Source organism: Leiobunum rupestre, chromosome 1 (assembly GCF_980474605.1).
Source record: "Leiobunum rupestre chromosome 1, qqLeiRupe1.1.hap1, whole genome shotgun sequence".
Taxonomy (NCBI): domain Eukaryota; kingdom Metazoa; phylum Arthropoda; class Arachnida; order Opiliones; family Sclerosomatidae; genus Leiobunum; species Leiobunum rupestre.
Window position 1 is genome coordinate 31,815,589 of NC_143384.1, and position 26,010 is coordinate 31,841,598.

Consider the following 26,010-nt stretch of genomic DNA (forward strand, 5'->3'; position numbering starts at 1 on the left):
TTATCGATACATATTTAAAACCTGTGCCGATGACATTGACAAATATTTAAAACCTGTGCTGATTTTATCGATAAATATTTGAAACCTACCTGTGCCGATGACATTGATAAATATTTGAAACCTACCTGTGCCCATGACATTGACAAATATTTGAAACCTACCTGTGCCCATGACATTGACAAATATTTGAAACCTGTGCCGATTTTATCGATAAATATTTGAAACCTGTGCCGATGACATTGACAAATATTTAAAACCTGTGCTGATTTTATCGATAAATATTTGAAACCTGTGCTGATGACATTGACAAATATTTAAAACCTGTGCTGATTTTATCGATAAATATTTGAAACCTACCTGTGCCCATGACATTGACAAATATTTGAAACCTGTGCCGATTTTATCGATAAATATTTGAAACCTGTGCTGATGACGTTGACAAATATTTAAAACCTGTGCTGATTTTATCGATAAATATTTGAGATATACCTGTGCCCATGACATTGACAAATATTTGAAACCTGTGCCGATTTTATCGATAAAAATTTGAAACCTGTACCGATGGCATTGATAAATATTTGAAACCTGCAATTTTTAATGCGTTTGAAATCAGGTGGTTGAGTTACAATGCCAAGTTCCCCACTAACACAGTACACGTATCTGGCTATTATTTAATAAAAAATACGGTTCAAAGTCATCTTTTAATATAATACAAAGCAATGTTTAACGACGAACGTTTTTGGAACGAAATAAAATAACGAGAAGCGTTGCGTCGATTTACAAAATGAAAAAGTGTGGAGAAATTCCAGCGTGAATCGACCTTCACTTGGAGACTTCTTTGGGGAAAGTGGTTTCAGCTGCCGCCGACGCTTCCTCGCGCAGGACGCACGTGGTCTCCGTAGCCCCGCCCCCCGCCTCTGGCTGCGACGTCACGAACGCGTCATAAGGAGGCGGTGGTGGGATATCCCGTTTCTTCTGCAAACAGATTCGCCGGCTCCGACGTTAATGAAATTCGCTTTGCATAAACGAACAATCGCTAATGGGGAAAGTCTTTCTTTGATTTACCAGAAGTCGATAAAAATGACCTTCGTGGAAGTATCCAACTACGGGTTTCTCTTTGGTAGGGAGAACACACTTAACGGCTTAAAATATTTTTACAATTCGGTTAAAAATGGTCAGTACGTTCCGGCGGTAAAGAGATCAAGAATATTTTTAAATTCTACCATAAGTTTAAAATACACTTGCTTCCTATAAGTTAGAATCCGCTAGCGCCCTTTAAGTTAGAATCCGCTAGCTCCCTCTAAGTTAGAATCCGCTAGCTCCATCTAAGTTAGAATCCGCTAGCTCCCTCTAAGTTAGAATTCGCTAGCTCCCTCTAAGTTAGAATCCGCTAGCTCCCTCTAAGTAAGAATGCGCTGGCTCCCTCTAAGTTAGAATACGCTAGCTCCTTGTAAGTTAGAATCCGCTAGCTCCCTATAAGTAACAATCCGCTAGCTCCCTATAAGTTAGAATCCGCTAGCTTCTTGTAAGTTAGGATCCGCTAGCTCCCGCTAAGTAAGAATCCGCTGGCTCCCTCTAAGTTAGAATCCGCTAGCTTCTTGTAAGTTAGGATCCGCTAGCTCCCTCTAAGTAAGAATCCGCTGGCTCCCTCTAAGTTAGAATCCGCTAGCTTCTTGTAAGTTAGGATCCGCTAGCTCCCTCTAAGTAAGAATCCGCTGGCTCCCTCTAAGTTAGAATCCGCTAGCTTCTTGTAAGTTAGGATCCGCTAGCTCCCTCTAAGTAAGAATCCGCTGGCTCCCTCTAAGTTAGAATGCGCTAGCTTCTTGTAAGTTAGGATCCGCTAGCTCCCTCTAAGTAAGAATCCGCTGGCTACCTCTAAGTTAGAATCCGCTGGCTCCCTTTAAGTTAGAATCCGCTAGCTTCCTATTACTTAGAATCTGCTGGCTCCCTCAAAGTTAGAATCCGCTAGCTCCCTCTAAGTTAGAATCCGCTAGCTCCCTCTAAGTTAGAATCCGCTAGCTCCCTCTAAGTAAGAATCCGCTAGCTCCCTCTAAGTTAGAATGAGCTGGCTCCCTCTAAGTTAGAATACGCTAGCTTCTTGTTAGTTAGAATCCGCTAGCTCCCTATAAGTAAGAATCCGCTGGCTCCCTCTAAGTTAGAATCCGCTGGCTCCCTCTAAGTTAGAATCCGCTAGCTCCTTGTAAGTTAGAATCCGCTAGCTTCTTGTAAGTTAGGATCCGCTAGCTTCCTCTAAGTAAGAATCCGCTGGCTACCTCTAAGTTAGAATCCGCTGGCTCCCTATAAGTTAGAATACGCTAGCTCCCTTTAAGTTAGAATCCGCTAGCTTCCTATTACTTAGAATCCGCTGGCTCCCTCAAAGTTAGAATCCGCTAGCTCCCTCTAAGTTAGAATCCGCTAGCTCCCTCTAAGTAAGAATCCGCTAGCTCCCTCTAAGTTAGAATGAGCTAGCTCCCTCTAAGTTAGAATACGCTAGCTCCTTGTTAGTTAGAATCCGCTAGCTCCCTATAAGTAAGAATCCGCTGGCTCCCTCTAAGTTAGAATCCGCTGGCTCCCTCTAAGTTAGAATCCGCTAGCTCCTTGTAAGTTAGAATCCGCTAGCTTCTTGTAAGTTAGGATCCGCTAGCTTCCTCTAAGTAAGAATCCGCTAGCTTCTTGTAAGTTAGGATCCGCTAGCTCCCTCTAAGTAAGAATCCGCTGGCTCCCTATAAGCTAGAATCCGCTAGCTTCTTGTAAGTTAGGATCCGCTAGCTCCCTCTAAGTAAGAATCCGCTGGCTCCCTCTAAGTTAGAATACGCTAGCTCCCTTTAAGTTAGAATCCGCTAGCGTCCTAATAGTTAGAATCCGCTAGCTTCCTATTACTTAGAATCTGCTGGCTCCCTCAAAGTTAGAATCCGCTAGCTCCCTCTAAGTTAGAATGCGCTAGCTCCCTCTAAGTAAGAATCCGCTGGCTCCCTCTAAGTTAGAATACGCTAGCTCCTTGTAAGTTAGAATCCGCTAGCTCCCTATGAGTAAGAATCCGCTGGCTCCCTCTAAGTTAGAATCCGCTGGCTCCCTATAAGCTAGAATCCGCTAGCTTCTTGTAAGTTAGGATCCGCTAGCTCCCTCTAAGTAAGAATCCGCTGGCTCCCTATAAGCTAGAATCCGCTAGCTTCTTGTAAGTTAGGATCCGCTAGCTCCCTCTAAGTAAGAATCCGCTGGCTCCCTCTAAGTTAGAATACGCTAGCTCCCTTTAAGTTAGAATCCGCTAGCGTCCTAATAGTTAGAATCCGCTAGCTTCCTATTACTTAGAATCTGCTGGCTCCCTCAAAGTTAGAATCCGCTAGCTCCCTCTAAGTTAGAATGCGCTAGCTCCCTTTAAGTTAGAATCCGCTAGCGTCCTAATAGTTAGAATCCGCTAGCTTCCTATTACTTAGAATCTGCTGGCTCCCTCAAAGTTAGAATCCGCTAGCTCCCTTTAAGTTAGAATCCGCTAGCGTCCTAATAGTTAGAATCCGCTAGCTTCCTATTACTTAGAATCTGCTGGCTCCCTCAAAGTTAGAATCCGCTAGCTCCCTCTAAGTTAGAATGCGCTAGCTCCCTCTAAGTAAGAATCCGCTGGCTCCCTCTAAGTTAGAATACGCTAGCTCCTTGTAAGTTAGAATCCGCTAGCTCCCTATGAGTAAGAATCCGCTGGCTCCCTCTAAGTTAGAATCCGCTAGCTCCTTGTAAGTTAGGATCCGCTAGCTCCCTATAAGTAAGAATCCGCTGGCTCCCTCTAAGTTAGAATCCGCTAGCTCCCTCTAAGTTAGAATGCGCTGGCTCCCTCTAAGTTAGAATACGCTAGCTCCTTCTAAGTTAGAATCCGCTAGCTCCCTATAAGTAAGAATCTGCTAGCTCCTTGTAAGTTAGAATCCGCTAGCTCCCTCTAAGTTAGAATCCGCTAGCTCCTTGTAAGTTAGGATCTGCTAGCTCCTTGTAAGTTAGGATCTGCTAGCTCCCTATAAGTAAGAATCCGCTAGCCCCCTCTAAGTTAGAATGCGCTGGCTCCCTCTAAGTTAGAATCCGCTAGCTCCTTGTAAGTTAGAATCCGCTAGCTCCCTCTAAGTTAGAATCCGCTAGCTCCTTGTAAGTTAGGATCTGCTAGCTCCTTGTAAGTTAGGATCTGCTAGCTCCCTATAAGTAAGAATCCGCTAGCCCCCTTTAAGTTAGAATCCGCTAGCTCCTTGTAAGTTAGAATCCGCTAGCTCCTTGTAAGTTAGAATACGCTGGCTCCCTCTAAGTAGAATCCGCTAGCTCCCTATAAGTAAGAATCCGCTGGCTCCCTCTAAGTTAGAATCCGCTAGCTCCTTGTAATTTAGAATCCGCTAGCTCCCTCTAAGTTAGAATGCGCTGGCTCCCTCTAAGTTAGAATACGCTAGCTCCTTCTAAGTTAGAATCCGCTAGCTCCCTATAAGTAAGAATCTGCCGGCTCCCTCTAAGTTAGAATCCGCTAGGTCCTTGTAAGTTAGAATCCGCTAGCTCCCTCTAAGTTAGAATCCGCTAGCTCCTTGTAAGTTAGGATCCGCTAGCTCCCTATAAGTAAGAATCCGCTAGCTCCCTATAAGTTAGAATCCGCTAGCTCCTTGTAAGTTAGAATCCGCTAGCTCCTTCTTAGTTAGAATGCGCTGGCTCCCTCTAAGTAGAATCCGCTAGCTCCCTATAAGTAAGAATCCGCTGGCTCCCTCTAAGTTAGAATCCGCTAGCTCCTTGTAATTTAGAATCCGCTAGCTCCCTCTAAGTTAGAATGCGCTGGCTCCCTCTAAGTTAGAATACGCTAGCTCCTTCTAAGTTAGAATCCGCTAGCTCCCTATAAGTAAGAATCTGCTGGCTCCCTCTAAGTTAGAATCCGCTGGCTCCTTGTAAGTTAGGATCCGCTAGCTCCCTCTAAGTAAGAATCCGCTGGCTCCCTCTAAGTTAGAATCCGCTAGCTCCTTGTAAGTTAGGATCTGCTAGCTCCCTATAAGTAAGAATCCGCTGGCTCCCTCTAAGTTAGAATCCGCTAGCTCCTTGTAAGTTAGAATCCGCTAGCTCCCTCTAAGTTAGAATGCGCTGGCTCCCTCTAAGTTAGAATCCGCTAGCTCCTTGTAAGTTAGAATCCGCTAGCTCCCTATAAGTAAGAATCCGCTAGCTCCTTGTAAGTTAGAATCCGCTAGCTCCCTCTAAGTTAGAATGCGCTGGCTCCCTCTAAGTTAGAATGCGCTGGCTCCCTCTAAGTTAGAATCCGCTAGCTCCCTATAAGTAAGAATCCGCTAGCTCCTTGTAAGTTAGGATCCGCTAGCTCCCTATAAGTAAGAATCCGCTGGCTCCCTCTAAGTTGGAATCCGCTGGTTCCCTCAAAGTTAGAATCCGCTGGCTCCCTCTAAGTTAGAATCCGCTAGCTCCTTGTAAGTTAGGATCCGCTAGCTCCCTATAAGTAAGATTCCGCTGGCTACCTCTAAGTTAGAATCCGCTGGTTCCCTCAAAGTTAGAATCCGCTAGCTCCCTCTAAGTTATAGAATCCGCTAGCTCCCTCTAAGTTATAGAATCCGCTAGCTCCCTCTAAGTTATAGAATCCGCTAGCTCCCTCTAAGTTATAGAATCCGCTAGCTCCCTCTAAGTTATAGAATCCGCTAGCTCCCTCTAAGTTATAGAATCCGCTAGCTCCCTCTAAGTTATAGAATCCGCTAGCTCCCTCTAAGTTATAGAATCCGCTAGTTCCCTCTAAGTTATAGAATCCGCTAGTACCCTCTAAGTTATAGAATCCGCTAGTTCCCGCTAAGTTATAGAATCCGCTAGCTCCCTATAAGTTAGAATCCGCTAGCTACCTCTAAGTTACAATCCGCCATAGACCTAACGTTAACAGCGATTTATGCCTTAAAAAAAATCATAACTTTTTGGCCTATCTTTTTAGCTTCTTCAACTTCCGTCGATAGCGGAAACGGCTATCACTATGGATACGAGACGAACAGGGCGGAGCTAGCCCTAACGACGCTTGTTTTAAATTTTACACGGGCGGCGATGGGTTTGTTGGCTGGCGAAATCCTTGAATTGGGCGAAATTTAGACGAACACATTTCAATATGAACAGATATTGTCGTAAAATATTCGTATCTTACAGCTTATCTCTTCGCGACCACTCGCGTTAGGCTTAACGAGCTTCGATCCCGTCGTTGAAAAGAAACCGGATTTCACAGGCAAACTCATATTTCGATTTTTCGCCCTCAGATGGCGACACGCCGCGACTTCGAATTCTTAGGATAAATCGCTGTTAACGCACAGCCTATGTACGATTCCAACTTAAAGGGAGTTAGTATATTATAAACTTTTGATTCTACATAAGGAGGATGACATTGTTGAGACCATCAGGCAGCCATCATGGCCGAATGTTTCCTTGCAACGCCAGGGGAAAAGGTCAGCGGTAGGGCTGTGCGATTAGTGTTTTTAGTAAGTTATCGAGTATCAATTTTTTTGTATATGAGTCGAGTAATATTGAAGTTGAGTCGAGTAATCGAGTACTCCATTAAGGGGAAAATTTATCTTATTCGAGTCGAGTATCAAACGAGGGGCAGGTCACTTCCATTTTGGGTGCGTCTTAATCATAGTAAAATGATTAAATCAGGGTTATCGTGATTAAATCAGTGTAATCAAGATTAAAAATCTAATCAAGATTAGAAAATCTAATCAAGATTAGAAAATCTAATCAAGATTAGAAAATCTAATCACGATTTAAACGATATTTAATCATTCTAATCATGATCTAATCATTTAAATTTTATTAAATTATTTAATTAGATTTAATCATTTTAATCACGATTTAATCAATATAATCGGTCGAATCGAGAATTTATCATTAAAATCAAAACTAAAGTACCATTTAATCATACTAATCACGATATAATTTTTTTAATCAGGATTTAATCATTTTAATCAGATTTAATCATTTTAATCAGATTTAATCATTTTAATCAGATTTAATCATTTAATCATGATTAAATCAGATTTAAACATTCTAATCATGATTAAACTTGATTTAATCAACTTAATCGTGATTAAATTGAATTTAATCAACTTAATCGTGATTAAATTGAATTTAATCAAAATAATCACGATTAAATCGGATTTAATCTTTTGAGGGGTGCGCCGTTAATCAAGGAAGTGACCTGCCCCTCGTTATCAAATAACCTTGCGCAATATTTTTAACGAGTCGGGTTTTCGAGTACTTGATTGGGAGCTGGTTTTATTCAAATAATTATGAAATTAAATTTAAAAGGATTTTAAAGTAACTTTCAATGCTGAAAAATATTCCTTTAGTTTAAATGAACCCCAGTTTCCACAACTTTGTAGGAACCGTTTATTGCCCCCAAAAAGTTGTAAAAACCCCTCTTTGAACTTTGAAGCAACGAGGATAGAAAAAAACAAATACTCGACGAGTTTAGAGAGCAGCTTATTCGAGTAATCGGGTACCCTAATAGATCGATTTACAATATTTAACAGGCAAAAATGACTTTAAAGGGGTAAAATTCATCCGAGGTAACGTGGTGATGGCGTTATTTATTAGTAGATGGCACTCTGATAGCAACATGACGTCATAATTTTGATTTTCAACGATTGGTTGAAAGTTTCCAGTTTTTAGTGGAGAACGGTTTTGACGAGATTTAAAAAACAAAATTATCTTCCCTGATTGGATAGTTTAAAATTGTATTATAGTGCCATCTATGGCGGAGAGTGTTAACTACTGTTAAAATTAATTGTTTATTTAAATTACAAAAATTATATATTTTTAATAAGAATTTAAAGTAATATAATTTAGTAATTAATTAATAACTTTTTAATAAATAAACTGTATAGTGTCGCCATCTACCTCAAACATTATTAAATAGGAAGGTACCTCGGGTGGATTTCGCCCCTTTTTGCATATTTCCCGGTATGTAATATGTGAATGCGTCTATATGCAATTTTTTGGCACTCGGTAATCGACAAGTATTCTACAATTAGTTATTCGAGTACTCGCACAGCTCTACTATATAGGCCTTTCCATAAAATAAACTACGTTTGCTGAACTTGTTTTTATGTAGCTCATTCGTCACGAAATACGTAGAAGTTCAGTTCAGTTTATATTTAAAAACAAGGTGTCTCGTCGAGTTTACTCTTATATCCAGTGGCGTAGCGTGCATTTCTTCCACCCGGGGCCATCCCTAAATTTGCCGCCCCCCCAAAAGTAGGCAAAAATTCTGTGATACTCTGTTGATTGCAAAATGATTCAAGTCGTTAAAAAATTAAAATTTTATTCTGCGTGTTTTTTGCAACGCGAACTCTTTAATGCAATGGTCAATATTAATTTGTACCTCTTGTTCGATTGCCACGATACCCAGATTTGTGAATCTGAACGACATTGTAGATTTTAAATAGTAACTGCACCGCGCTTCTCAATAACAATAACTGACGTTTCGTTCGAGCCGGTTAGACTCGTCGACTGTTTTCTGTTGGCGGTTGTTGCAGTGTTGCCCCACCGCGCGCTGCCCGGCTAGACTCGTAGACTGTTCTGTTGACGGCATAGAAATCTCATAAACACAGCGCACGGTGTGACAACACTGCTTAGTATCAGAATTTATAGCCCAGTGTACCGGTAACAAGAGTACCACACCACCGGAGGCCTATCATCATAATGCCCTACGCCAGCGTCCACAGCCCGGACAGGTGACAAAACCAACATGGGTAGTAGTACAATACTACTGAAGGTCGCAAGCCGCTCTGCCAGCAGAAGGTTCAACAATGGGTTGACCAATTCGCCACTTCGCACACAGCAGTGGGTTACATGAGCGGGGGCTCTAGCATCGGAAGCCAGCACCTTAACTACATAGTTGAGATGCCAAAGCCCTTAAGAAAAGGTGGACTAAAGGGGGACAACGGGCACACTGTGGTCCAGCGTAACCCGGCACGATCGGCACCGTAGATCCCAATGGGCTCCACAAAGCCGGGAAACCGGGCCACAGCGCCTCATAGGAGACCCGCCGCCCAACAGCAGGCAACCAAATCCACCTAGGCGACAGGATTCCTGGCCCCTCTCCATTAGCCTGAGCCGAAGCTTAGTTTCCAGCCCTTACCTGACCGAAGTCGGAGGTCGGAGATCGGACCATTTGATCTCAGCTAACATCTCCCGGTGTGCCACCGCCCTTATGGGTTACAAGAGCCGGACCCCGACTCCTCGGTAAAGCCACCAGTTATTGAACACTCAGACCCCTTAAGGGCCTGTGACCACACTGCAATAGTCGCCTGCCAGCGGCTGCCAGAATATCGGCCGGCCACGTTGGTTTCAATTTGCCAGGCCGCCCCCTACATCTATGCCACCCGGGGCCATGCCCCCCTTTGCCCCCCCCCACGCTACGCCACTGCTTATATCCAGGAATTTTCGAAATGAAAAGTCATCGATACGTCACCCGTGACTCAGCAATAACATCAAAACCAGAAGGGGCAATTTTTTTATAAAAAGGCATATTATATTTAATATTTAGTGTAATTAGAAAGAGAAACCTTTCACCTGTTGTCGGTATGAAGGAGGCGGAGTTTCATCTTTACTCGCATTGGAAGTCGAACTCGTAAGACACGCCTCGTAATTGGGTGGTTTGTCGGCTGGGTCCGACATCGCTGCGTCATTGGATACCCCGCTGACGTTATTGCGTCCAATGACGTAGACAAACTGATGGTTTCTTCTCGACTGGCGATTGCGTCTCATCGTTGACGGTCTCTCGCAGATTCTGTAGCAGACTTCCCTGTTTTATATTCAAACTTTATTCATTTGTTAAGCCTTGTCCGAAAGACGCTTGGATAAAACCCATTGAATTGGGAATAATACTGCTAGAATTACATTTACGATTTCGGTTACCATGGTTACGCGGGACCTGTTCTGATAAGACTGTACGAAATTCATCTTTATAATTAGGCGGTAGCGCCATCTATACTTTGTAAAGTTATATGGCTAAAAATAAATAATTATTAGCTAACTCACCGTAACTGGAGTTAAAAAGGATCGTGTTGACAGAATAAAACTATTTTTAAACAACTTCAAAGGTTTGTTTGTTACGAGTAATCATACATTTCAATTTCGCATTAGATTCGCGAAAAAATTCAATTGCAATATAGTTTCCACCACTAGAGACAGATGCCGCCACGGTAGAACGATAAACTTGATAAAGTCTCCTTATTGAACGAAATTGGTCCCGCGCCATCCAGATTTAGTTGTACCTCTATTTATTCCCAACTCAATGATAAAACCCTCTTTTAGCTTTCACCCTACGAAATCGAGATCAGTGGACCAAATATTACCCTGATTAGACCAAAAAAGCCCAACTACAATACGTGCTCAAGCAAAATCAAGTCAATTTGGTTCGACATTTATTTTATTGACAGAATTTTTATCTTAAGGTTGACTTTAATTTTTCATTAGGGCAGAAACGGGACGACGGTGAAAATAAAATCCGCATTAGATCTAAAGGCAGGTTTTCACCAGGGCAGAAACGGGACGACGGTGAAAATAAAATCCGCATTAGATCTAAAGGCAGGTTTTCACCAGGGCAGAAACGGGACGACGGTGAAAATAAAATCCGCATTAGATCTAAAGGAAGGTTTTCACCAGGGCAGAAACGGGACGACGGTGAAAATAAAATCCGCATTAGATCTAAAGGCAGGTTTTCACCAGGGCAGAAACGGGACGACGGTGAAAATAAAATCCGCATTAGATCTAAAGGAAGGTTTTCACCAGGGCAGAAACGGGGCGACGGTGAAAATAAAATCCGCATTAGATCTAAAGGCAGGTTTTCACCAGGGCAGAAACGGGGCGACGGTGAAAATAAAATCCGCATTAGATCTAAAGGCAGGTTTTCACCAGGGCAGAAACGGGACGACGGTGAAAATAAAATCCGCATTAGATCTAAAGGCAGGTTTTCACCAGGGCAGAAACGGGGCGACGGTGAAAATAAAATCCGCATTAGATCTAAAGGAAGGTTTTCACCAGGGCAGAAACGGGACGACGGTGAAAATAAAATCCGCATTAGATCTAAAGGAAGGTTTTCACCAGGGCAGAAACGGGACGACGGTGAAAATAAAATCCGCATTAGATCTAAAGGAAGGTTTTCACCAGGGCAGAAACGGGACGACGGTGAAAATAAAATCCGCATTAGATCTAAAGGAAGGTTTTCACCAGGGCAGAAACGGGACGACGGTGAAAATAAAATCCGCATTAGATCTAAAGGAAGGTTTTCACCAGGGCAGAAACGGGACGACGGTGAAAATAAAATCCGCATTAGATCTAAAGGCAGGTTTTCACCAGGGCAGAAACGGGGCGACGGTGAAAATAAAATCCGCATTAGATCTAAAGGCAGGTTTTCACCAGGGCAGAAACGGGACGACGGTGAAAATAAAATCCGCATTAGATCTAAAGGCAGGTGTTCACCAGGGCAGAAACGGGACGACGGTGAAAATAAAATCCGCATTAGATCTAAAGGAAGGTTTTCACCAGGGCAGAAACGGGACGACGGTGAAAATAAAATCCGCATTAGATCTAAAGGAAGGTTTTCACCAGGGCAGAAACGGGACGACGGTGAAAATAAAATCCGCATTATATCTAAAGGCAGGTTTTCACCAGGGCAGAAACGGGGCGACGGTGAAAATAAAATCCGCATTAGATCTAAAGGAAGGTTTTCACCAGGGCAGAAACGGGACGACGGTGAAAATAAAATCCGCATTATATCTAAAGGCAGGTTTTCACCAGGGCAGAAACGGGGCGATGGTGAAAATAAAATCCGCATTAGATCTAAAGGAAGGTTTTCACCAGGGCAGAAACGGGGCGACGGTGAAAAAAAAATCCGCATTAGATCTAAAGGAAGGTTTTCACCAGGGCAGAAACGGGACGACGGTGAAAATAAAATCCGCATTAGATCTAAAGGCAGGTTTTCACCAGGGCAGAAACGGGACGACGGTGAAAATAAAATCCGCATTAGATCTAAAGGAAGGTTTTCACCAGGGCAGAAACGGGGCGACGGTGAAAATAAAATCCGCATTAGATCTAAAGGAAGGTTTTCACCAGGGCAGAAACGGGACGACGGTGAAAATAAAATCCGCATTAGATCTAAAGGCAGGTTTTCACCACGGCAGAAACGGGGCGACGGTGAAAATAAAATCCGCATTAGATCTAAAGGAAGGTTTTCACCAGGGCAGAAACGGGACGACGGTGAAAATAAAATCCGCATTAGATCTAAAGGAAGGTTTTCACCAGGGCAGAAACGGGGCGACGGTGAAAATAAAATCCGCATTAGATCTAAAGGAAGGTTTTCACCAGGGCAGAAACGGGGCGACGGTGAAAATAAAATCCGCATTAGATCTAAAGGAAGGTTTTCACCAGGGCAGAAACGGGGCGACGGTGAAAATAAAATCCGCATTAGATCTAAAGGAAGGTTTTCACCAGGGCAGAAACGGGACGACGGTGAAAATAAAATCCGCATTAGATCTAAAGGAAGGTTTTCACCAGGGCAGAAACGGGACGACGGTGAAAATAAAATCCGCATTAGATCTAAAGGAAGGTTTTCACCAGGGCAGAAACGGGGCGACGGTGAAAATAAAATCCGCATTAGATCTAAAGGAAGGTTTTCACCAGGGCAGAAACGGGGCGACGGTGAAAATAAAATCCGCATTAGATCTAAAGGAAGGTTTTCACCAGGGCAGAAACGGGACGACGGTGAAAATAAAATCCGCATTAGATCTAAAGGAAGGTTTTCACCAGGGCAGAAACGGGGCGACGGTGAAAATAAAATCCGCATTAGATCTAAAGGAAGGTTTTCACCAGGGCAGAAACGGGGCGACGGTGAAAATAAAATCCGCATTAGATCTAAAGGAAGGTTTTCACCAGGGCAGAAACGGGACGACGGTGAAAATAAAATCCGCATTAGATCTAAAGGAAGGTTTTCACCAGGGCAGAAACGGGACGACGGTGAAAATAAAATCCGCATTAGATCTAAAGGAAGGTTTTCACCAGGGCAGAAACGGGGCGACGGTGAAAATAAAATCCGCATTAGATCTAAAGGAAGGTTTTCACCAGTGCAGAAACGGGGCGACGGTGAAAATAAAATCCGCATTAGATCTAAAGGAAGGTTTTCACCAGGGCAGAAACGGGACGACGGTGAAAATAAAATCCGCATTAGATCTAAAGGAAGGTTTTCACCAGGGCAGAAACGGGACGACGGTGAAAATAAAATCCGCATTAGATCTAAAGGAAGGTTTTCACCAGGGCAGAAACGGGACGACGGTGAAAATAAAATCCGCATTAGATCTAAAGGAAGGTTTTCACCAGGGCAGAAACGGGACGACGGTGAAAATAAAATCCGCATTATATCTAAAGGCAGGTTTTCACCAGGGCAGAAACGGGGCGACGGTGAAAATAAAATCCGCATTAGATCTAAAGGAAGGTTTTCACCAGGGCAGAAACGGGACGACGGTGAAAATAAAATCCGCATTATATCTAAAGGCAGGTTTTCACCAGGGCAGAAACGGGGCGACGGTGAAAATAAAATCCGCATTAGATCTAAAGGAAGGTTTTCACCAGGGCAGAAACGGGGCGACGGTGAAAATAAAATCCGCATTAGATCTAAAGGAAGGTTTTCACCAGGGCAGAAACGGGACGACGGTGAAAATAAAATCCGCATTAGATCTAAAGGAAGGTTTTCACCAGGGCAGAAACGGGGCGACGGTGAAAATAAAATCCGCATTAGATCTAAAGGAAGGTTTTCACCAGGGCAGAAACGGGACGACGGTGAAAATAAAATCCGCATTAGATCTAAAGGCAGGTTTTCACCACGGCAGAAACGGGGCGACGGTGAAAATAAAATCCGCATTAGATCTAAAGGAAGGTTTTCACCAGGGCAGAAACGGGGCGACGGTGAAAATAAAATCCGCATTAGATCTAAAGGAAGGTTTTCACCAGGGCAGAAACGGGACGACGGTGAAAATAAAATCCGCATTATATCTAAAGGCAGGTTTTCACCAGGGCAGAAACGGGACGACGGTGAAAATAAAATCCGCATTATATTTAAAGGCAGGTTTTCACCAGGGCAGAAACGACAATTTACAGGGGGACAGGCAGAAGAAATTCTAGGCCTTTAAGTAAATTTAATAATTTTCGTTAAAAATGAAATATAAATTAAAAATATTTTGGCCTTAAAAAGGTCAGGTGAAAATCACCGAAATAGTCCGTTAAATAAAAGGTCATTCATAGCCGATTACAGTTTGTGCTGCTTCGAGTGGACATATGGTGTCTCTTTATAGTGCCAAAGCTGAAAATTTTCTATTCTTGATCTGGCAGCATTTTCAACAGGGGGCAAGACAGTCAAAGATGAGTTTATTTAAGCGCCTATAGTTCTTTTTATAAACTAACGTGGCCTTATTGTTTAAATGTTGCTCTTACGTCACAGTCTCTTACTTTCACAAGCCTACTAGCGCGCGCTACAGTCGCGAGGATTATAGGTTTTTCTAGCGCGCGTGCAAATAGCTCGTGTGAAGAATATTCTAATACAGCCGTGTCTTGTGACGTAAGAGCTACATTTTAACAAGTTGGGCAAGACCACTTTTTATTTTATAAAATCTATCAATAAACTATTGACGGGTAGAAGTCCGGGAATTTGAATGTCTAAATTGCGAGGGGTTCGATATTTTCCAATTTTGCGTACGGGATTTCAAATCTGTAAGTTATTTCAAAAATCAGAAAATTATTTTTAAATTTCCGAATACGATTTTCGTGTTGATTTCTGGTTTTTTAGGCTAATATCGTCATTTTGGAACTGATTTTCGCCCAGATTTCGGGATTTTTAAATTGATTTCAAGATTGTAAGAAGGTCGTGGACATCTTCTAGTACAATAAAGTTAGCCCAAAATTTAGGTGAACCCGCAACAAATTAACCCAAAGCTGAAAATTTGCTACTTTTTAGATCTTGGGGTGCTCTTTCGCGTGGTGTGGTCTCCCACATTCTCCAAGTGGTGGAATAGTCGCTTCAATAAAACATCTACAAGGAAATTGCCAAGAAGTAATATTTCCGAGAGCCAAGATTACTGTTAATATAGTGCTTGTTGAAAAAATGGAAACTATTAACCTCTACGGTATGCAACAAGTGTTCCCTTTTAATCAGATAGCTTTTTGTCGATATATTAAGGCTTAGCAAAAACATCTTGCAGGTCCTGGCCATAGAGATAGAAAAGAAATAGAGGCACTATTGTATCTGGCGAAGTTGACCGCGAGTGCCGACCCCCTTTTCGCCAATGTAGGAAGCCATGAGATGGGCAGATTACATGGCGCCATTGACGCGCGGTGATATGAAATACATTATGCCTTTTTGAAAATCAACTGTCATTTGCCTAATACTATTTACTCTGCCAATCGATAGATGGCGTTGCAAATTCTGCCCATCTCCGCTTTCATACATGCGTGGGGGGGGGGGTGAATTTTCCCGGTCAAAAACAGGGGTGCCTTAACGCGGTAATCTTCCCTCTATTTCTTTCCTATCTCTATGGTCCTGGCTCTCGGAAATATTACTTCTTGGTGATTTATTTTTAAGGGCCTATTTTTGTCATCTTGAATGTGGGAGATTACACCTCGTGAAGGAGCCCTCCACAATCTATAAAGTAGCAAACTTTCAGCTTTGTGTTAATTTTTTGCGAGTTAAAACTTATTTTTCCTGTACTATTCGCTAAATGGTCAAAAAACGTGAAATACCTGAACAGAACGACAAACATGACGATGGTAATCACCAGACCTCCGCACAGAAACGCGGCTACGGTGAATCTCAAACTCGAGGCGTAAGTAGACGTTGGGTCTAGATCAGCTAAATAGGCGTTATAAAGTTAATTGAACCCTTCTAGCGCCATCTGTCGGTGATTTTACTTAACTGGTTGGTTCGCTGAATATGGAAGAGGTTGGAGTGACAGGTTGACAAAAGTGATTGACGCATTTATAATTTCGCCTCCAATTGCAATCACCGTTGTCTAAGCACGTTTTCTTCAAACTCAAGGCTGTCGTGTTAAAATATATATACAGAATAAGATTATGCAAGATGATAGTGCCGTTTCCCGTGATTCTCTGCGTCTGTGATTGGAGGGTAGGCTCATGACATGGTATTGGTTAATGCGTATTGTATTGGTGCACGAGATATCTACTTACATCAAATAATTCGATCGAATACCAAATCAAATATTCGATTCCTCTAATTGAATAGACCTTGAAAATGTTCGCGAAGATTCGATTTGTCCAATCGAATAGACCTTGAAAATCTTCGCGGAGATTCGATTCGTCTAATTGAATTAACCTTTTAAATCTTCGCGAATTTTCAATTGGTCCAATCGAATAAGCCTTGAAAATCTTCGCGAATATTCGATTTTATCCAATCGAATAGACCTTGAAAATCTTCGCGAATATTCGATTTGTCCAATCGAATAGACCTTGAAAATCTACGCTAATATTCGATTCGTCCAATCGAATAGACCTTGAAAATCTTCACTAATATTCGATTTGTCCAATCGAATAGACCTTGAAAAACTTCGCTAATATTCGATTTGTCCAATCGAATTGACCTTGAAAATCTTCGCTAATATTCGATTCGTCTAGTTGAATAAACCTTGAAAATCTTCGCGAATATTTGATTCCTCTAATCGAATAGACCTTTAAAATCTTCGCGAATATTCGATTTGTCCAATCGAATAGACTTTGAAAATCTTCGCTAATATTCAATTCGTCTAATTGAATAAGCCTTGAAAATCTTCGCTAATATTCGATTCGTCTAATTGAATAAGCCTTGAAAATGTTCGCGAATATTCGATTTGTCCAATCGAATAGACTTTGAAAATCTTCGCTAATATTCGATTCGTCTAATTGAATAAGCCTTGAAAATGTTCGCGAATATTCGATTTGTCCAATCGAATAGACTTTGAAAATCTTCGATAATATTCGATTCGTCTAATTGAATAAGCCTTGAAAATGTTCGCGAATATTCGATTTGTCCAATCGAATAGACCTTGAAAATCCCTATACCTCCTTATGAAGAGATTGGTTGACCATCCCCTTAGTGGAAAAACCTAAAAATATCACGGAAATACCAGTGGGAAAGCAGGAAATGTCAGTGTAAAAACCTGGGAAAATTAAGGAAAATCAGTGGGGAAAATTGGAAATATCAGCAAAATCAGGGAACTTTCAGTGGGAAAAACTGGAAATATCAGGAAAATCAGGGAACTATCAGTGGGGAAAATTGGAAATATCAGCAAAATCAGGGAACTATCAGTGGGGAAAATTGGAAATATCAGCAAAATCAGGGAACTATCAGTGGGGAAAATTGGAAATATCAGCAAAATCAGGGAACTATCAGTGGGAAAACTGATAATATCAAGAAAGAAAATCAGGGAACTATCAGTGGGAAAAACTGGGAAAATTAGGGAAAAATCAGTAGAAAAAAACTGGAAATATCAGGAAAATCAGGAAAATATCAGTGGGTAAAACGGTGAAAATCAGGGAAATAACTGTGAGCAAGCTGGAAATGTCAGTGGGAAAACCGGATAAATATCAGGGAAATCGGTTTGTCAGTATTTGCATGAACCCTGACGGATAAAGTTGATTTACTTCTGGTGATATTATACTTACGCCTAACTTGCACTGTCAGCTGGGCGCTCTGCTCCAAGTCGGATTCACTGACGCGACAGGTGTATTTGCCTTTGTCGCTCAAGGCCACTTCGTAGAACGTCAACACACTCCAGATGGTTCTCAGTCCTTCGCCATCATCCGCGGCTTCTTCACCTGTCTCGAAGCCGTACGGAGTGTCGGTGTACGCCTCGTACAAGACTTCCAACATGTCCTCGTCTTGATGGTACCATTTTAAGTAGACCTTTTCGTGGCTGGTCGTCGCCGCGCAGTTAAACTGGGCCATGTTGCCTTCCACGACCGTTTCGCTTTCCGGGCTCATCGTTATGTAGAACGCTGAAACAATATTATCGGTTTATGGTTGTCGACCTTTTGTTTTTCGTTGCTATAAAGTAACATTGGCTTTCTTGTTTAGATGTATCGGGCGCGTCACTCGTGACGTAGAAGTGACGTTTCACTATGACAGATAATAGACGCTAGCTTAAACTCTTTATGTCTTATTCAACTTGTTAAAACATTCCACGCGCGTGCTCCCCGAAATAAAAAAATGCGCGAGCCTTTTACGCTAAAATATTAAAGAGCGCGTGGAACATTTTAACAAATTGAACAAGACACGAATTTAAATTCAACGAGTCGCCCTTTTTATAAAGATCTAAACTTGGAAACTGAATTGAACTCCTACGTATCTCGTGACGAAAGCGATACATTAAAACAAGTTCGGCAAGCGTAATGACTTTATAGAAAGGCTTATTAATAGGCGTTTCAAAATTCCCTGGTCTCGTGAAGATCTGGGCCCATAGACCCGACGCTAGTGCCACATATGGCCAAAAATATAATTATTTTCAAAGTTTTTTCCGTTAAAATTCGATTTTTGAAATTCGTCAGCTCTTATAAACGTTAATTTTGGCTTAGTTTCAAATTAGACCTTCAACGTTAACTTTTAAATAACATGATGTAATAATAATAATAATCGATATTCCATTGAAGTTTACAAACAAGTGTAAGAGATCAATGACTAAGATCCTTTCGTGAATATGTTTTGAAGGGCAGCCATGTTTAATAAAATAAAAACATAAAAATCTGCGCATGCGTGTACTACGATCTAAAGCAAACCAATCACGGTGTCCCTTCCCTCTAAGACTTCCTCTAGATCCAGTTTTCGACGGTTACAATATTTGAATGTTTTTTTTTTTGTAATTCGTCTATAATTCCTATATTTTCCTATCATTCTGAAATGGTCCTATAAAATCCTATATTTTTAGCATATTCGCTTACAACCAAATGTATAATATTTTAAAAGATCAGCTAGGCTAACACACAAGGCACCACCTTAGGCCCAAGTCATCTATAGAGACACACGCCGTCACTGTGAGCTTGGACGAAAAAACATTTCGTTAGGCTTAACACTAATTTTATTGTATCAATGACGTTCAACGTGATGTAGCTCTTTCTTCAACAGATGCCGCTATCGTCGTAATCAAAACAAGATAGTTAAGTAACATTTTGACCCAAAAGGCGGGTACTTATAGGTACCCCTCGCGTTGATTGGATCGTTTGTAAATGCACCCATAAACTTAAATTACAGCAAAAAAATCAAGGTTAGGCCTAATACAATTTTTTTTGCGTCAACGTTCACCGTCATGGCGTTTATCCTCTGGTGAAAACCAGCCCTTATTTAATTAATACTCCTTAGACCTTAGCGAATTGGTGAATCAATTTTATTGAAGCTTTGCTCATGGTCGCCATTTTGGGGGCCAAATTTGTTTTATCTATATGTAAAAAACACGGGTGACGTGAAAGTGCAATAGGCCTTTCTATAAAGTAACATTGGCCTTCTTGTTTCGATGTTGCTGCTGCGTCACGGGTGACGTATTGATGACGTTTCACTAAGAAAAACCCTGGACATAAGAGTAAATTCGACGAGGCACCCTGTTTTTAAGCATAAACTGAACTGAACTTTCGTGACGAATGAGCCAGATAAAAACAAGTTCAGCAAGCGTAGCTTATTTTATTGAAAGGCCTTTAGATGTTTCTATAAAACAAAATGAATAAAAAGTAAAAACTATACGTCAAAAGACACAGCTTATTAGAATATTCTTCGCACGCGCGATTTGCATAAGTAACCCCATGACGTTGGTATATAAATGTAAGATTTGGTATCATTTCTTTTAATCCGATGAAGACATTCGTGGTCGAAAGCTCTTTACAACAGGGCTTTCGTACACCCTCTCATGTTTACATAAAACTATGTTTCATTTTTAATCCGTGTTTGTTCCTCTATATATAAAATTGAATTATTCAGGGTGTCCACTTAAAAACGAAAAATGATAAATAACTGAAAAACATTTTATTTTAAAAATTTAAAATTTCTATGGAACATTCCTCGTGAAGGGTGACATTTACTAGTGTAAAATTGAATCGCCTTCAACCATGTCTTCAAGGTCATTCAAAAACTATCTTGAGAACCGTTGGGTTTACGGATTTGGTTTCAATTGGAAAGTTGTAGCTCGCCATATTACTACTTCAAATAACTTTGATTTGACCAATCAGAAGCCGAGAAACTGAAGGTCAATGAATTCAGTGTTTGACAATAAAATAATATCAACAACTTTCTAAATGGAACCAATTCCGTAGACCCAACGGTTCTCGAGATAGTTTTTGAATGACCTTGAAGACATGGTTCATGGTCATTCAATTTTACGCTAGTAAATGTCCCCTGCACGAGGAATGTTCCGTAGAAATTTGAAATTTAAAAAAAAAATGTTTTTCAGTTATTAATTTTTTTTAGTGGATACCCTGTATAACAAGAAGGTGTTATACGTTATAGAAAGAACTATTACTTATATCCGGATTAGTTTGGGTGGTGCTATCAACTTGAGTGGACGGAAATGCAGAACCATCGTCAGAGGCATTTTCGTCCGGTATCAGCTTGATGTCCAAATATGGCGTTTCGTTAGAAATGAGTTTCGTAACCATGTCGTCGTTCGCCGTGCTGTTTACGGGCCCGCGCGATGATGGCTCGGAGTTTAGATTGGGTACTGGCACCAGACCAGCTTCTAGAATGGTATAGACCGTGTCTTTAGCTTTACCGTCGTCATCAATCGTGTTGAAAGCATCGTTATCCGATTCTCGACGAACTAATCGACAATCAATCGAAGCTACTATTAGCGAAAAGATGAAACCTAATTTCATGTTGAAAACGCGTTCTTGTGTATTATTTCGTACGCCTTGCTTATTCCCGGAGTACCGCTTGACTCGTCACATGCTTAACGGCGCAGCTTGTGACTGGCGTGTTCCGTGAAATACTCTTGTTTTTTTATTCATGTACATCGTCGTTGTACTGTTGTACAGTTACTCTAGATATAATTTTATGCGAGGTCCTTAATAAGGCCATTGTCAATATGCGGCGATCATTTTGTGATACGTTCTACACTATTTTTTTTTCGACCCGAATTAATTTTGTCACATTGGGAATGATTTAGCAGGATTTGATGGAACATTAGCATTTCGTACATCAAAAATCGAATCCATTGGACTGAACGGAAATTATTATTATTCTGTCGAATGGTGAGGGAGGGATAATCGTAATCGATTTGATAAATATTGAGGTGAAAATATTAATCGATTTTATAAATATTGAGGTGAAAATATTAATCGATTCTATGAATTAGGGTGATAATATTAATCGATACTATTAATTGGAGTGATAATTTAAATCGATACTATTACTTGGAGTGATAATATTAATCGAGACTATTAATTGGAGTGGCAATGGTAATCGATTATATTAATTGGTATGAAACTACTAATCGATTCTAATAATTGGTATGAAAATGCTTGTCGATTCTATTATTTGGGATTAAAATACTAGTCGATTTCATTAATTGGTATGAAAATACTAGTCGATTTCATTAATTGATATGAAAATACTAGTCGATGTCATTAATTGGTATGAAAATACTAGTCGATTTCATTAATTGATATGAAAATACTAGTCGATGTCATTAATTGGTATGAAAATACTAGTCGATTTCATTAATTGGTATGAAAATACTAGTCGATTTCATTAATTGGTATGAAAATACTAGTCGATTTCATTAATTGGTATGAAAATACTAGTCGATTTCATTAATTGGTATGAAAATACTAGTCGATTTCATTAATTGGCATGAAATACTAGTCGATTTCATTAATTGGCATGGAATACTAGTCGATTCTTGTAATTGGTAATCAATTCTATTGTTTAGTATGAAAATACTAGTCAATTCTATTAATTGATATGAAAATTCTAGTCAATTATATTATTCGTTATTAAAAAACTAGTCAATTATATTAATTAGTATGAAAATACTAGTCAATTCTATTATTTGGTATGAAAATACTAGTCAATTCTATTAGTCGGTATGAAAATACTAGTCAATTCTATTACTTGGTATGAAAATACTAGTCGATTCTAGTAATTGGTAATCAATTCTATTATTTGGTAAGAAAATACTAGTCAATTCTATTAATTGGTATGGAAATACTAGTCAATTCTATTAATTGGTATGAAAATACTAGTCATTTCTATTAATTGGTATGAAAATACTAGTCAATTCTATCAATTGGTATGAAAATACTAGTCGATTCTAGTAATTGGTAATCAATTTTATTATTTGGTATGAAAATACTAGTCAATTCTATTATGTGTTATTAAAATACTAGTCAATTCTATTAATTAGTATGAAAATACTAGTCAATTCTATTATTTGGTATGAAAATACTAGTCAATTCTATTACTTGGTATGAAAATACTAGTCGATTCTAGTAATTGGTAATCAATTCTATTATTTGGTATGAAAATACTAGTCAATTCTATTAATTGGTATGAAAATACTAGTCGATTTAATTAAAAAAGGGAAAGGTTTGAACACGGAAACCCCCCAACCCCGCCTTGTCTATGCGACTGCTTAAATGGATATGGAGACAACCTTAAATAATTATACTGAAACAGTGAAACTTATCAATAATTTCAAAAGCTGTAGTGTAAAAGGTTGGACGATTTCAATAACCACTTCATGGCACTAAAACGTTTACCATTTGACTGGTCTGTGCTCTCAAACGCTCGGATCTGCTTCGATCAAGTTTCGCATGTTTCATTTCCTGCTCTTGGGTGCGCCGAGATCGCCCAAAACCAATCTGCCGATTTCGACAGATCGAGATCGGAGAAAATCTTTGCGTTTTCACCACCAAAAACTATGGCTTCCATTTGCGCTTCTACTAGGTGTTTCTTTTCTTTTTTGCTCCTGTTCTGGGTTTTTTGAGCAGGTTAAAAAGTGTAGCCATATGACGTCATTTTACTCCAATTCTGTAAGAAGGGAGTAGTTAATGGTTAAAGGTTTTTATTTGCCGTAGCAGAAATAGTTTTGTTTTAAGATGGCGGCCGGTGGTGAGGTCATCAATTTGTGGCTCATTTTTCTCATATTTAATAATAATAATAATCAGCTAGGCGAATACCCAAGGCACCACCTTGGCGAAATTTGAGCAGACGAATTTTCTATAAAAGCAGACGACAAAGCTAGATTACTCCCTCTACACCTCCTTTCGAGGAGGAGTAAAAAGTGTAACCTTAGAGCTCTGGAACAAGAGAGCAAAATTCGGTACAGGGTAAATCCAAAAGTGGATATATCCACTTTTGGTAAATCTTATCCCGAGAACAGGCGAATAAAACGTTTTAGGGTAAAAAGTTAACACTTTTTGTCCTCGTACAGGTGAAAAAAAACCATGAGGTGAGATCTATGACGTCAGAGACGAATTCGGATTGAATCTCGAGCAATCCAATGGAAAATGCTATAAAATTTCCAATTTCCCGCAACTGTTTAGCGTATGAAAAACGGTAATTTTTGTACATTATGTTGCAACAATTTTTATGTATGAATTAACGTATAAAATAAAATAATTCTACTGAAGAATACTAGATAACCGAATTATAGTATTGATTCAGTAGTATTGATCTTGATGAAATTTCTTAGTTCAAAATTTCAAATTACCTCAGAGCTACGTACTTTAAATGGAACAAAAATTGCCACCAGGGGTTTTTGTTTGGCTTTTAGAATTGCAGCTGATCAAACATCACCAGTTTATTCTGTCGTCAATCTTTTATATAGTTTGCTTCCTCGCTTTTACTTTCTTAGAGCATTTAATTTTAATCGATGCGAGATCTAGTGTAATCTTTCCGTTTAGCTAACTAGGGATAGTATCGGCCTTTTGCAATTTATTCAAGGGTGGTTTTTGTGCGTGATTAATATTAATATCGTAAGCCTTGGCGGTCGGTTTGTTAGACCTGATTATTACCAAGTTGCCATGCAGTCTGTCAGAAGACTTTTGGAGTTGTGTGTTTTTAGTGCTAGCCTTGTGCTGGTGTTTGCCGCGAGTTTAGAAAAGAATGAGGATGATGAAATTAGAGGTTAGTTTCAAATATATAGATTATTTATATTTATAATGTACTTTTATAGTTTTATCTTATGGGAATGGTTTTACTTCGGTTTTGAAATTTTTGGGGTTATTTCCAGGTTGTAATCTCCTAGAAGAATGTGAAAGTAGTTTGCAGTGTAGCACTCGCAACAAAAATTCGTACTGTACTGACGGCCAATGCTTTTGTGCTCCGGAATATGTGATGTTGCAAAGGAATGATGTTTTGGGTTGTTTCTTATCAGGTTTTAAATGTTACTTAGCTGGTTATTTGGGATGTTACTTAAACTGTATGTTATTCATAGCCAAAATTGGTGAGAAATGTAGTTTCGATGAGCAATGCCAGTCTGCCAATACAAAAACAACATGCATTGGCGGTCGTTGCAAGTGCAAAGCTTCTTTTAAAAACCACCCAGAGTGTAAATTAGGTAGGTTTTGCTTAAGAAAATTTTAAAATATATAAACTGGATTTTAATTGTATTGGAGTTGTTATAGATGTCAAATCTTTGGCCAAACATATAAGCATGTCGTATTTAATCAATATTGTAATGGCTACCATTGTCGGAGTCATCGTATTACTTTTTATATTTTGTGTTTTATGCTTCAAGTAAGATATGCTTAAATTATATCTTATTGAAGTTTAGTAATTAATAACTTGAAATTTAGGTGTCAAAGAGGGCGTGCTAATCCCCAAAGATCGAGACAAGTGAATAATCCTAGTCGTCAATCAGTCATGTCTTCTAATGAGGTTGAAAAACCACCCTCATATGATGAAATCTACATTGGATCACCTGTGCCTCCAATTGTAAGATTTACTTTTTGTATTAAAAATAATAGACTTAGGGTACTATTTATGAATTAAAGCTTAGAGAATCTATAGATTTCGTGTACCAAGGCTTAGAGTTAATGGTTCCTTAATATTTTTATGGCCAAGGTTTGTACTATTAATGGCTTCTCTATGGGCAAGGCTTAAGAATATGGTTTTCCTATGGGCAAGGCTTAAGAATATGGTTTTTCTATGGGCAAGGCTTAAGAATTAACTTAACTAGGATTGATTTAATTAAGATCTTGAATTATTAATATGAGCTTACATTTAGACATATATTAATATTATTCATCCAAAGAAAAGTTAATAATTTTTATATGACCAAAGCTTAAGTGACTTTGTTAAAGGACAAGGCTTAAAGAATATATTATTATTATTATGGGCAAGACCTATCAATGGGGATTGCTGTAGTTCAATATTAATATCTAAAACAAAACTTTTAAGGAACGACCTCCAACGTACAATCAGGTGTTTGTATATGGTGAAGTTGCTGTTCCAGGAAATTATCCCACACACACTGCTTTGGAAGATTTTCCCAGGCGATAAAGTTGTCCTATTTCAAGTTTTTAACCACTCATTTCAAAGTCATAGCCTTTCTAAGTCACTTGCAAATTAGCAAAAATTTACACATCTCAACCTTCAAAGCATTTTTGGATGAAGTTTTTTTAAAAAGAAAAAGTGCCTTTGAATATAATATAAAGAAAAGTGATATTTTCATAAGGGAAACGTTTTTACACAACACTAGATTTTAATTTATATGAAAGGGTTTTAAGTTATCATCAAAACGTTTTCGTCCATTTACGTTTAATTTATTTGAGTCAGTGTGATATAGTCAAATGAGTACTGTGTACTCTGTATAGTGATGGGACATATATTGTGATCTTTTTATCTTATACCTGTACTTGTATTGTACATATGTTTGTATATTTAATGCATTTTTGTACTGATCATATTATGGTTGGTAAAATGGTGTGAAAAATAGTCAGATTTCTAATAAAGTTTTATTTATAAAGACAAAAAACTAAGATTAATTTTTTGGAGAAAACTTAAAA

At 39.6% G+C, this 26,010-nt stretch overlaps 2 protein-coding genes across 2 annotated transcripts; one reads left to right on the forward strand and one right to left on the reverse strand.

Annotated features, from left to right (window-relative positions):
* Positions 1-748: 748 nt before the first annotated feature.
* On the reverse strand, positions 749-20,874 carry LOC149962124 (uncharacterized). Its single transcript, XM_090164400.1, has 6 exons — positions 20,523-20,874; positions 17,686-18,018; positions 15,945-16,067; positions 15,772-15,880; positions 9,556-9,787; positions 749-975 (listed from the first exon to the last, which is right to left on the reverse strand). Exons 1-6 carry the CDS (start codon positions 20,872-20,874, stop codon positions 823-825), a joined length of 1,302 nt encoding a protein of 433 aa, XP_090020526.1. The 3' UTR covers positions 749-822.
* A 2,920-nt stretch (positions 20,875-23,794) lies between these two features.
* On the forward strand, positions 23,795-25,969 carry LOC149962125 (uncharacterized). Its single transcript, XM_090164469.1, has 6 exons — positions 23,795-24,127; positions 24,234-24,377; positions 24,438-24,560; positions 24,628-24,739; positions 24,799-24,937; positions 25,403-25,969. Exons 1-6 carry the CDS (start codon positions 24,025-24,027, stop codon positions 25,502-25,504), a joined length of 723 nt encoding a protein of 240 aa, XP_090020595.1. The 5' UTR covers positions 23,795-24,024; the 3' UTR covers positions 25,505-25,969.
* The last annotated feature ends 41 nt before the right edge of the window (positions 25,970-26,010 follow it).